General features: G+C 40.6%; 1 protein-coding gene across 1 annotated transcript in view; it reads right to left on the bottom strand.

Annotated features, from left to right (window-relative positions):
* The window catches only part of Htt (huntingtin), a 153146-nt gene that overhangs the window by 125384 nt on the left and 14028 nt on the right, over positions 1–13734 (bottom strand). The window contains exons 3-5 of the mRNA XM_057772523.1: positions 4856–4976; positions 2537–2596; positions 1746–1825 (exon numbers count right to left, since the gene is read on the bottom strand). Coding sequence (XP_057628506.1) covers positions 1746–1825; positions 2537–2596; positions 4856–4976 — 261 coding nt within the window. The remainder of the gene's footprint in view (positions 1–1745; positions 1826–2536; positions 2597–4855; positions 4977–13734) is intronic.

The raw sequence follows: 13734 nt of genomic DNA, 5'->3' as shown, positions 1-13734 counted from the left end.
ATATATAGTACAGCCACCTTTATGAGTCATATATCTGTGACATCTTGAAATATATTAGACAAAAAGGCTAGAAAGTCTGCATAAGGAGATGACAATTTTTCTGACACGTGAAGCCATCACGAGGAAAAAAAAAAACCGGATTTGTTTGGAGAACTAACATCAGACCATGAGTCAATATAACATGTCTGAGGTGATGACCCAGCAGAGGGTTGGCAGAGCTAGAATGTCCCTTGCCTTGAGTGAGAAGTCTAGACTGTCTGAACAGCACTAGGAATAATTAAGAGGGTTTAAGGAAGGGAATGACAGAACAGTCAACACTTTTGAACACCCCTTTGCTGTGTTGTAAACCTGAGATGTACTGTCTCAAAAATATTATAATTACAACTTGATCTGTGGCTTGGTAGCAAAGTGAACACTTAAGCATACCTGAGACCTATTCTCAGCAAACACAAAAATACATACATAAGCACAGTAAAAAGAAAGGTTCTATAAAAAGAAACTTTCATGTGGCCACATAAAATTCTTACTGAAACTCAACCTCAACTGAACACATCATTGTTGCTTATAAAAGAAAGATTTAGAGCACTCTGCCAGTTTCTCGTGGATAGAACCAAGGGTCTTTGGGACACGGGCACTACATTTTGTCAGTTGAGGAGAAAAGGAAGGAACTGAATAAAACTACAGCCCTGTTTTGTTACTCAAGCCAACACGCCAAATGGGTGGGCTGAACATGAGACTCAGTAATAGAGCAATTGTCTAGTGTGCCTGGGCCCTGGATTATAACAGGGGTTAGGAAATGAACAAGTTAAAATTTTACGTACAGTTCAAATTAATTTCTCCAATTCCAATGTGCTACACTGTGGGAGTTTGAATGTAATTGGGCCCCATAAGCTCACAGGGAATGACACTCTTAGGAGGTATGGTCTCAATGAAGTAGATGTGGCATTGTTGGAGGAAATGTGCCATTGTGGGGGTGAGTTTTGAAGTTTCATATATGCTCAAGCCACGAGCAGTGTCTCAGTTCACTTCCTATTGTCTTCAGATCAAGATGTAGAATTCTCAGCACCATGTCTGCCTACAAAGCTACCATGTCACACCACGATGTTAGTTGACTAAATCTCTGAACTATAAACCACACCAACCAAATATTTTCCTTTGTAAGAGTTGCTGTGCTCATGATGTATATAGAAATTAAAAAGTAAATGTATATAGAAATTACAGAACATTCACAGTAATACAAAGCCTAACTAAGACATATACAAATACTTATTTTTTGATAACTGCTATACTTGCTGTTGCTGAGATCAGATTTAGTTTTCAATCATTTGGCAAGTATTTTTAACCAATACATTGTGTGGACACCATATTCAAGTTGAACACCCAGCACAGAACAGGATGGCGAGACAATGTTACACTGAGGAAGATATCCCATAAATTTCTTGGGGAATGAGGGGACAAGAAAGAAGCACATTAATAGAGTATATGTGAAAATTCCTGAAAGAGATGGGTGTTAGAAAAGAAATATAGGAAAGGAACACTGACAGCAACTAGAAAGGGCAAAAACACAAAAACAGACAACTTAGAGTGGACAAAAATGATCTCAAATGGGTGGACATCTGCACTGGGACAAGACCAGCAGGACTAGCCATCTACCAGACTGGCTCCAAAGCTACAGAGAAACCCTGTCTCGAATAACCAAAAAAAAAAAAAAAAAAAAAAACAAAAACAAAGAAAAAACAACTTACCTGCATTTTTGAGGTCGAACCAGGTGAGCCAGCTCAGCAAACCTCCACAGGGCTGCACGCAAACTTCGAGGAGCACCATTCTGAGTGGGGTTTACAAGTGATGTGTTACATTTAAGAGTTACAAGCACTTCCTACAGCTAGGTTTACGGTATTGGAGCTGCTTGCAGCCTCTTTTGGAGAGTTAGTAAACATACTCTTTCACTGTTAATTTTCAGAGAAAAGCCCAATTAAATGTGTAAAATAGCTGGTAACTATTTCAAAGATTTTTGAAATCCAGAGGGCTTCACTTAGAAAAATAAAGTTTATTTAAAAAGGAAAGTTGCCAGGGGCTGAAGAGATAGCTCAGGGGTTAAGAGCACTTGCTGCTCTTGCAGAGGACTTCAATGGGCACTGCACAGAGATATATATACAGGCAAAACTCATACCCCAAAAAGTAAAAGAAATCTTTTAAAAAGTTGAGTTGATACTTTTTTTTTTTTTTTTTTTTGGTTTTTCGAGACAGGGTTTCTCTGTAGCTTTGGTGCCAGTCCTGGAACTAGCTCTTGTAGACCAGGCTGGCCTCGAACTCCCAGAGATCCGCCTGCCTCTGCCTCCCGAGTGCTGGGATTAAAGGCGTGAGCCACCACCGCCCGGCTGAGGCATACGTTTTTAAAGAAAACTGAAGTTCACTTCACCAAATGGCATTTCCTTCTAACAGTTTTGTTTAATAACTTGAAAGATAAAAAAAAATCATAATGTACTCAACAGTGAAAAGAGTATGATCTTTGTAATAATGCAGAGCAAAGACCCACCTTTTTAATTTCCTTATAGAGTTCTAGCTGTAGCCTTGGAAGATTAGAATCCATCAACGCCTGTAAATAGATGGAAAAGATTTGTTATAGAAGATACATTCTATCCATAGTTCTAAATAAAGCTAAATGGCAACCAAAGTTTCAATTTTTAAGAAAAAGTAACATAACAGCAACTAAATGACAAAGCTTTTTGTTAGGAAAAAGGTAAATATACACAGAAATTACAGAACATTCTAAATTCAGGTCTTTACTAGGATAAAAATAGAAGAAAAAATAATTTAACATTTATAATAATCAAATACTATATATCATCAAATTAAGATTAATTGTAAGCTCTCATAGTCAACATTCAGTCTTCACTAGTTCACCTGGACAACTCAAGTGACCTCCCTTTCAGTCACATGCAGCACCTGCTATCTAGAGACCAAGAAGAAATGGTCAGCTCTAACTACCAACCTGACATAACCTAGAATTACTTGGAAATAGCCTCAATAGATACTGTTGGGGCTAGAGAGATGACTCAGAGGTTAAGAGCATTGCCTGCTCTTCCAAAGGTCCTGAATTCAATTCCCAGCAACCACATGGTGGCTCACAACCATCTGTAATGGGGTCTGGTGCCTTCTTCTGGCCTGCAGGCATACACACAGACTGAATATTGTATACATAATAAATAAATAAATAAATACTTTTAAAAAAATAGATACTATCTAGAGCAGGTTGTCTTGTGGGCATATTTGTAAGGGACTGTCTTGATTGTCTTAGTTGTGTGATGGCCCAGGCAAATAATGAGTAGCATAATTGCCTGGGTTTGGACCCTGGACTGACTGAAAGAAAAGAAAGTTAGCTGAGTATCAGGCATACATACACTTATTGTCTCTCCGTGTTGACTGTGGCTGTGACCAACTGCTTTGAGTTCCAGTTGCTTTGACTTCACTGTAGTGATGGACTATGACCTGAAGTTCTAAGTCCAATCCTTCTTTCCTTCAGGATATTTTATCACAGCACAACAGAATGAAACTAGGACACAGGGATCATGCACTGGGCCCATGAACTTCAAAGTCAAAGAAGAGGCAGCACATTTTGGAAAACTGACTCAGAAGAATAACATTCCACCAACTTCTTTTAAAAAATTAATTTTATGTGGGCCTAAGTTTATGTATGTGTACAGTGTGTGTATAGGAGCATGCAGAAATCAGAAAAAGGCAGAGGAACCCTGAAACTTGGGTTACAATGATTACGAGCCACCTCATGGGTGCTGGGAACTTAACTCAGGTTTCTGCAAAAGCAGTAACCTCTCTTAAGAAATGAACCGTCTCTCCGGCCCCACCAACAAATTTTAAATCTTGATTTGACTGCTATAGTTTGAACAAAAGCAGCAAATCAAGCTGACAAACATACTAAAAGACTACTTTTCAAATAAAATTAAAAGTACATCAAAGCCTGTTTTAGCTACATAAATGTTTTGTGAAACAAAACCTACCTCATTCTTTGTAGAGAAAACCAAAATGTTCAAGTCTCCTAAGGACAGAGCATGACCCTTCCCTAGGGACCTTGTGGGGTGATGATACAGCTTATCATAGTGTTTTCTCCCACAATCCCCAGCCTGCCTCCACACATGGTTGACAAACAAAGCCCACAGCCCAATCACCTACCTCATAGCCTGGCACCATCCTAGCTCATGCCCTCCTCTCAGCTGGGGTCTCTCGTTCCACTCCCTATCAGAACTGGCTTCCACACACAGCCAATGACCTGAAGGGAGCTCTCATTTTCTACCAAGACACAAGCCACTTGAACTGACCCTCAAGGCACCCCATTCTCCACAATATGAGAAAGACCTACCCTGCTCTTTGATCCAAACTTCCACACAGGAGGTACAGTGGGTCTTTCCTGTTTCAGGAGACGACTTTAATATATTTTCAACACAAAAGACAGGTAATACCTGTCCATTTTCTGGGCTAGAGACTGGTCTTTATAATACACACATAGCAATTCTTACAAGAAGACAAAAGTCCTGGACTGACTACTAGGAGACCATTTCTGCATTTCTATGCACTCCCTGCTCCTGGCCTGAAGCCATCCCATTCTCCCACTTCATCTTTCCTCTACCACAGTGAACGTACCTAGCTGGATCCTGGTTCACCTTAGTGGCTTACCCTGCGGACTGTAGCAGTTGAAGAGGCAGAAACATGAAAGCAGAAGAGAAAGAAGGAGAGACTGGCCTGACTTACACTCAGGGCTAGGCTGTGAAAAGATGAAATCTGCACCAACAGAGACTAGAAACCACAAAGAAACAGAAAGGAATTAGAGAGAGGCTCTTACTTTGATGACTTTGTTGAGGCACTCATCAGCTACCATCCTGACGTCTGACTCCGCATCGTCGCTGCACAGCAGAAACAGCTCCATAGCAATGCCCAAGAGTTTCTGAAATTCTGGAGAATTTCTAAGTAAAAAAGAGAGAGATTGTCACAGGCATAAAGGGACTATGAGATTTGATGGCAAAATACAATGAGGGATCTAAATGGAATTTTGAAACAAGAAAGAACATCACATAAACTGGGCAGTGGTAGCATATACCTTTAATCCCAGCACTTGGGATGCAGAGGCAGGCGGATCTCTGTGAGTTCGAGGCCAGGTTCCAGAACAACTAGGGCTGTTACATAGAGAAACCCTGTCGCAAAAAAACTAAAAAAAAAAAAAAAAAAAAAAAAAAAAGCCATACAAACAAAGAACCATAATAATTAAGGCTATCTGCATAAAGATGGACTGTAGTGGGCAGCATATACTAATTCCCCCTTTTCTTTGTAAGATTTCATTTAGTCACCTTTTAAAAATACTGTCTAAGGTTCTCAAATCCCAGGTAGCCATGTAGTTTGCAAAAAGGTTGCTTTTACTGTTAGATAATATCCTTGATGTCTTAAAACACCAGTAAGCCAATACATCTTCATTTCTTTTCAACCTCATTTTCAATGTACTTCAAGGTACAACCACATTTCACCGGACTCCACAAGTTCACAAGGCTTTTCTATTGCAAGAAACAGAATACTGGTGTCACAAAAACTGGAATCTGGGTACTATTTGTGAACTGTTTTTTAAAAAATATTTATTCATTCATTCATTCATTCATTTATTTATGTGTACAATATTCTGTCTGTGTGTATGTCTGCAGGCCAGAAAAAGGCACCAGACCCCATTACAGATGGTTGTGAGCCACCATGTGGTTGCTGGGAATTGAACTCAGAACCTTTGGAAGAGCAGGTACTGCTCTTAACCACTGAGCCATCTCTCCAGCCCTTGTGAACTGTTTTAATAAGTTCAGCTGAGAGCATTTGTTTGATATGTCATGATCAAAGCTAAGCCCAGGCATAAACAGAAGCTGGTGGACTATGTGAGTGGAACTCTGAAGTACCTTAAACCTGTAACACAAGCCGTATTCTGAAAGTAATCCTGGTGACAAAGGAACGGGGTGTGCTATTCCTAAAACATCAAAAGCAGACTCTTCTGTTGAGAATTCTCTGTTCAGATCAGTGCCCCATTTTTTTATTGGGTTCATTAGCATTTTAAAGTTTAGTTTCTTGAGTTCTTTATATATTTTGGTGATCAGACCTTTGTCTGTTGCAGGGTTGGTGAAGATCTTCTCCCAGTCAGTGGGTTGCCTTTTTGTCTTAGTGACAGTGTCCTTTGCTTTACAGAAGCTACTCAGTTTCAGGAGGTCCCATTTATTCAATGTTGCCCTTAATGTCTGTGCTGCTGGGGATAAACGTAGGAAGTGATCTCCTGTACCCATATGTTGTAGAGTACTTCCAACTTTTTCTTCTATCAGGTTCAGTGTGTTCAGACTAATATTGAGGTCTTTAATCCATTTGGACTTGAGTTTTGTGCATGGTGATAGATATGGATCTATTTTCATTCTTCTACACGTTGACAACCAGTTCTGCCAGCACCATTTGTTGAAGATGCTCTCTTTTTTCCATTGAATACTTTTAGCTCCTTTATCAAAAATTAGGTGTTCATAAGTTTGTGGGTTAAAATCAGGGTCTTCTACTCGGTTCCATTGATCGACTTCTCTGTTTTTATGCCAATACCAAGCTGTTTTCAATACTGAGGCTCTGTAATAGAGTTTGAGGTCAGGGATGGTAATGCCTCCAGACGATCCTTTATTATATAAGATTGTTTTGGCTATCCTGGGTTTTTTGTTTCTCCATATAAAGTTGATTATTGTCCTCTCAAGATCTGTGAAGAATTTTGATGGGATTTTAATGGGGTCATGCTCAACCTCCTTAGCGATAAGGGAAATGCAAATTAAAACAACTTTGAGATACCATCTTACACCTGTCAGAATGGCTAAAATCAAAAACACCAATGATAGCCTTTGCTGGAGAGGTTGTGGAGAAAGAGGCACACTCATTCATTGCTGGTGGGAATGCAAACTTGTGCAACCACTTTGGAAATCAGTGTGGCGATTTCTCAGGAAATTAGGGATCAACCTACCCCAAGATCCAGTAATACCACTATTGGGAATATACCCAAGAGATGCCACATCAAATGACAAAAGTATCTGTTCAACTATGTTCATAGCAGCATTGTTTGTAATAGCCAAAACCTGGAAACAACCTAGATGCCCTTCAATGGAGGAATGGATGAAGAAAGTGTGGAATATATACATATTAGAGTACTACTCAGCAGTAAAAAACAATGACTTCTCGAATTTTGCGTGCAAATGGATGGAAATAGAAAACACTATCCTGAGTGAGGTATCCCAGACCCAAAAAGAGGAACATGGGATGTACTCACTCATAATCGGTTTCTAGCCATAAGTAAAAGACATTAAGCATATAATATGCGATCCTATAGAAGTTAAATAAGAAAGTGAACCCAAAGAAAATCATATAGTCATCCGCATGGAGAGGGGGAAGTAGACAAGATTGCAGGGCAAAAAATGGGAACTTGCGGGTGAGGTGGCATGGGGCAAAGGGGAAATGGGATGAGAAATATGAGAAGGGGAGGATGGGAGGAGCTCGGGGGATTGGGATGGTTGGGATATAGGAAGGATGGATACGGGAGCAGCGAAGTATATATCCTATCTAAGGGAGCCATCTTAGGGTTGGCAAGAGACTTGACTCTAGAGGGGTTCGCAGGTGTCCAGGAATATGTCCCCAGCTGGTACCTTGGGCAACTAAGGAGAGGGAACCTGAAATGACCCTATCCTATACTGATGAATATCTTGCATATCACCTTAGAACCTTCATCTGGCGATGGATCAAGGTAGAGACAGAGTCTCAATTTGGAGCAACGGTCTGAGCTCTTAAGGTCCAAATGAGGAGCAGAAGGAGGGAGAACAAGAGCAAAAAATCAGGACCACGAGGGATGCACCCACCCACTGTGACAGTGGAACTGATTTATTAGGAGCCCACCAAGGCCAGCTGGTCTGGGACTGAATAAGCATGGGTTGATTCCGGACTCTCTGAGCATGGCGGTCAACGAAGACTGATGAGAAGCCAAGGACAATGGCACTAGGTTTCAATCCTAATACATGAACTGGCTTTGTGGGAGCTTAGCCTGTTTAGAAGCTCACCTTCCTGGACGTAGATAGAAGACCTTCGTCTTCCCGCAGGGCAGAGAATTTGGACTGCTCTTCAGTATCGAGAGGGAGGGGGAATGGTGTGGGGGGAGGAGAAGAGGAGTGGGGATAGGGGGAGGGGAGTGGGGGGAGGGGGCAATATTTGGGAGGAGGGGAGGGAAATGGGAAACGGGGAGCAGGTGGAAATTTTAATTAAAAAAGAATAAAAAATAAAAAAAAAAAAAAAAAAAAAAAGCAGACTCTTGTCTCAGGATCTTAATCTAAAGGACCCTGATCTACACCCTCATTCTCTCTCTTCTCTAAGCAGAAAGTTCTAGCACATGCCTTTAATCCCAGCACCAGGGAAGCAGAGGTAAGGGGATCTTTGTGAGTTCTAGGCCAGCTAGAGCTAAACAATGAGACTCTGTCTCAAAAGGAATAGAAAAGCATCCATAAACCTAAGAGAAAGAAAAAGGTATCAGTAATGCTTAATATAGAGAGAGCAAAGAGAGCCGGGCAATGGTGGCGCACACCTTTAATCCCAGCACTCGGGAGGCAGCTAGTTCCAGGACAGGCTCCAAAGCCAGAGAAACCCTGTCTCGAAAAACCAAAAAAAAAAAAAAAAAAAAAAAAAAAAAAAAAAAAAAAGTAGAGAGCAAAGAGTAAGACATGGCACTCAGCAATACTGTAAGACCTTATTAGTAAGGAATATAGTAATAAAGTAGGAGCTAAGGAGAAAAAGTTTGATGCTAGAGACTTTTCCTCAGACATCAGCCTTAGCAGTGCCCAAAACAGAAAGCTAATGACAGCTACAAGAGTGAATTCAGGTTTCCTTCTAGTAACATTGAAGTAAAAAGAAACAGGTAAGGTTAATTATTTAACAAACATATCCAAAATATCATTTCAAAATGTGGTCAGAAGGTAACTTGACAGCAGACCTGATGACCTGACTTCAATATTCACAATCTTCATCACAAAAAGAACCAATCCCTGAAATTTGGTCTCTGACCTCCACACAAGTGCTGTGTTACATGCATACACACACAACACACACAAAATTAACCAATCGATGTAATAAATAAATAATAAAGAAATGAAGGACTGTGTTGTGGAGCAAGTTCTTTTTTTTTTTTTTTTTTTTTTTTGGTTTTTCGAGACAGGGTTTCTCCGTGGTTTTGGAGCCTGTCCTGGAACTCCCTTTGTAGACCAGGCTGGTCTCGAACTCACAGAGATTCGCCTGCCTCTCCCTCCCGAGTGCTGGGATTAAAGGCGTGCGCCACCACTGCCCGTGGAGCAAGTTCTTTAAGAGTCAGGAAATTCTGAAGGAATGCTTATTAAGACTCAGGAAGTGGCTGGGTATAGTGGCACGTACCTTTAATTCCAGCATTCAGGAGACAGAAGTAGAAGGTCTACATAGCAAGTTGAAGAACTACATAAAGAGTCCCTATCTCAAAAAAACAAACAAACAACTCCCAACAAAAAGACCCAGGAAATAGGCAACTCACACATCTCAGGAAGACCCTGAAACTTACCAGATTCATGACCCTCTCCCAGTGTCCTGGCTAGTTTTATGTGAGCTTGACACAAGCTAGAGTCATTTGGGAAGAGGGACTTCAATTGGAAAAATGCCCCCACCAGTTTGGCCTATTGCACATTTTGATTAATGATTCATGTGGGAGGGCCTAGGGTCTTTTTTGTTTTTGTTTTTTAACTGGGTTTTCAAGACAGGGATTCTTTGTGTAGCTCTGGCTGCTGTAGTAAAACTCACTTTGTAGACCAGACTGGCCTCAAACTCACAAAGATCAGCCTGCCTCTGCCTCCTGAGGGCTGAGATTAAAGGTATGCACTACCAGCGCCCAGATTAGGAGGGCCTAGTTTGTTGTGGGGCTGGTGGTCCTGGGTGCTGTAAGAACGCAAGCAAAACTCCTCCATGGCTTCTGTATCAGTTCCTGCCCTTACTTCCCTCAGCAATGGACTGTGATTTGGAAGTATAAACTGAAATAAACCATTCCTTCCCCAAACTGCTTTCAGTCACAGTGTTTATCACAGCAATATAAACCCGGAAAAAGATACGAGGGTTACAAAGAAATGAGGACTGTTGAGGAGAAAGATTCCTGAACCGTTGAGGTCTATGTTGTACAGAAAGTTCCAGGCTTTCAGCTTTAGTGAGCTGTGTCACCCATGCCCAGGGTGGGCTTTTGGGGACGCACTGCCTTCTGAGTCATCCACACTCCTGTAAGTTATCACTCACCCTTAGCACTGTAAGTAACCCTTGTACACTTGCTGATTCACCAAGTTGGGTTTTGGTGGTGTCAGTACTTTGATCTGTTAGTGCTTCCCCATGGATTGAGTAAACATTTATCCACATCTCCCCTAGAACAGTGTCACAGAACAGGTTGCTACATGCATGATTACATCTATAATCCCAACACTTAAAGAGGCAGAAGCAAAAAGATCACCACCAGTTCTAAATAAGTACATAGTGAGGTCTTATTTAAAGGGGAGAGAGGGGGCAAGGGGGATGGGGTAGAAGGGAAGGGAGAGAGGGAAAGAGGGAAGTCTCTTACATTTGCCAGCATAGACGCTATTTCCACTTCTCTTCAATCCTTTGTGTAGATCAGATTTTTCTATCTGCCTGAAACACTTTCTTTAAAATGTCTTAAACTCATTGCTTATCAGACACAAGATATTCCTATGGTATGTCTCAAAACCTATTCACCTTTTCATTTGACAGACATTTTTACTGGAAAGAGTAGGCCTTACAGATTGCACTTCCCTAGATTCTGGCAGCCATTCCCTATGAGAAGTCAGCTGCTGCCTTACTTTAGTTCAGACTCAGTCTTTCTCCTGTCTTGTTTCTACTTTCCAACCTTTTGCTTCTTGAACACATAAAATAGTTACACTGTTTTAATGTTTCTGTGAGCTAACCTAGTTTAATTTCTGGGTCAATGATGACTAATTGTTCTTGTTACAAATTGTAACTTCCTACACTTTTTTTTGCATTTCTGGTTGATTTTTGGTGTGGTCAGATTTTGGTTTTAAGCCAGCATGACCCATGTGTCTTATCTCTGACAAAAACTCTAGAGAGTTTGTTTGTCAACTTGTAAGGTGACAATGTCCTATTTTGTTTTCATCACTGTTCCAGCTGCTACAGCAAAATTCTACAGACTAGATGGCTGAAAGCACAGCACATGTCTCCCAGTGCTGGGAACTGGAGTCTAGGCTGGTGCACAAGTAGAGGACTGGGAGAAGAAGGCACAGGGAAACATCTACTATCTAGCTTCCTTGTAGCAAGTCAGAAAATGTCTGCAAGCTACCCTAGCTAACTAAAAATTACTGAACCTAAAGAGGAAGGTCAGACCAATCTCATTATTAGTCACTCAATGGCCTCCCACAGGTCTGTGACTGGTATTTGAAGAGCAGTTTATGAGTCAAAGTGGTTTAACTTTGTAGGATGTGGCATTAACCCCAAGAAGACGGAGTAAGCACTGAATTCACCTACTAAAATGTATAGTTGGTCTCGGTTACAGACTGGGGGATTAAGCCTTCAAACACAGAGACTGGGATGGAAGCCGAGGCATTCAGTCCACAACTAATAAAGATGAACTTTTAGGCAGGGCAGTGATGTCACACACTAATCCCAGCACTTGGGAGACACAGGTAGGTGGATCTCAGTGAGTTTGAGGCCAGCCTGGTCTACAAATCAAGGTCCAGGACAGCCAGGACTGTTACAATGGAGAAACCCTGTCTCAAAAAAACAAAGAAAGAAAGAAAAACAAACAAACAAAAAGATAAAATTTTAACATAGGAAACCCAAAATAAGTACTGAGTCCAACCTAATTCCTTTCTTTTTTTTTGAGAAGAGTTCATGATTTTATAAAGTCTAAGCTAGCTTCTAATTCATGAACCTCCTGTCTCTGTCTAAGTAGCCAAGTCAAATTTCTTTCTTGAAATCCTTGTCTTTTTTTTAAATCTATTTGCATATTAGGATAATGGTCTTTTCTATAATGATTTACAAGATAAACTATTAAGCCTCATTTATACATTGTCAATACCTTCCCTAAGTTGAATTTATTTACTATTTAATGTAGATTTTAATATTTAAGCTATATACTAAAGCCAGGTGTCCTTGCTAGTTTTCTGTCAACTTGACACAAGCTAAAGTCATCTAAGAGGAGGGAACCTCAATTGAGAAAATGCCTCCATAAAATGGGGCTACAAGCAAAGAAGTCTGTAGGGCATTTTCTTAATTAGTGATTGATGTTGGAAGGTCTAGCCCATTGTTGTTAGAAAGAAACACCCCTGGTCTTGGGATTGTGGCATCTATAAAAAAGCAGGCTGATCAAGCCATGAGGAACAAACAAGCCAGTAAGCAGCCTCTGCATCAGCTCCTGTCCTGACTTCCATCACTGATAGACTGTTAATTGGACACATAAATGAAAGCTGCTTTTGGTCATGGTGTTTCATCATAAGAATCTACTCTGAGATATCAGGTCCATAATCTGAGCACCCAGGTGGAAGCAGGAAGATCAGGAATTCAAGGTCATCCTTTGCCATATAGTGAGTTTGAGGCCATCCTGGGCTAAATTAGACTTTGTCTCAAAAAAAAAAAAAAAAAAAAAAAAAGTAGGGGGCTCAGGGGACAAGAGCACTTGCTGCTCTTGCAGAGGACCTAGATTTGGTTCCCAACACACACAGCAACTTACAACCATCTTTAACTCCAGTTTCAGAGACTCAAGGGCCCTCTTATGGTCTCTGTGGGTTCAACACTTACACACATAAAATAAAAATAAACAAATCCTAGAAGAGTACAAATCAAACACCAACATCCCATTCAACTATCATATGGCTAAACTTCTCATATTAAGATGCCAAAAAGAAAACATTACCTATGACAGAGCCCCATACCCTTATAACACAGTTAGATGTGGTGAAAGCATCCTTATTTTAAAAAGATTTTTCTTGATGCTGGGTTTTGCTATTTCAAAGGCTAATCACAAACTCAAGGTCCTCCTGTCTCAGCCTGCCAAATACCAGGATTACAGATCTGTACCACACCACACTTAGACTAGATGAACTTTTTAAAGACGGCTAGGGGTACAAAGGATATGTTTACTCCATTAAGAGCGAAAATACACAGTTGTTAGGTTTGTTGTTGTTGTTGTTTTGGTTTTTGAAGACAGGGTTTCTCTGTGTACCCCTGGCTGTCTTAGAACTCATTATACAGAATAGATTTTTCTGGAACTCATAGAGATCCACCTGCCTCTGCCTCCTGTGTGCTGGGATTAAAGACCTATGCCACCACCATCCAGCAATCAGTTTTTATTTCTTTAGAAAGTTTCTAATACAATTACCTGAGAGACATCTTTAAAAAAAAAAAGAAGAAGAAAGGAAGGAAGGAAACAAGGAAGGAAGGAAGGAAGGAAGGAAGGAAGGAAGGAAGAGGAAAAGAGGCTAGAAAGATGACTCTGTGGTTAGGAGCACTGGCTGTTCTTCCAGAGGTTCTGAGTTCAATTTCCAGCAACTACAAGGTGGTATACAACCATTTATAATAGGATCTGATGCCCTCTTCTGTCATGCAGGCATGTAAATAGAGCACTTATGTGCATATATATAAATAAATAAATTTCTTTTAAAAGAA

The sequence above is a fragment of the Chionomys nivalis genome, chromosome 6 (assembly GCF_950005125.1).
Source record: "Chionomys nivalis chromosome 6, mChiNiv1.1, whole genome shotgun sequence".
NCBI lineage: Eukaryota > Metazoa > Chordata > Mammalia > Rodentia > Cricetidae > Chionomys > Chionomys nivalis.
Note: the sequence above shows the minus strand (reverse complement) of the source record. Positions and strands in the feature narration are given on the sequence as shown.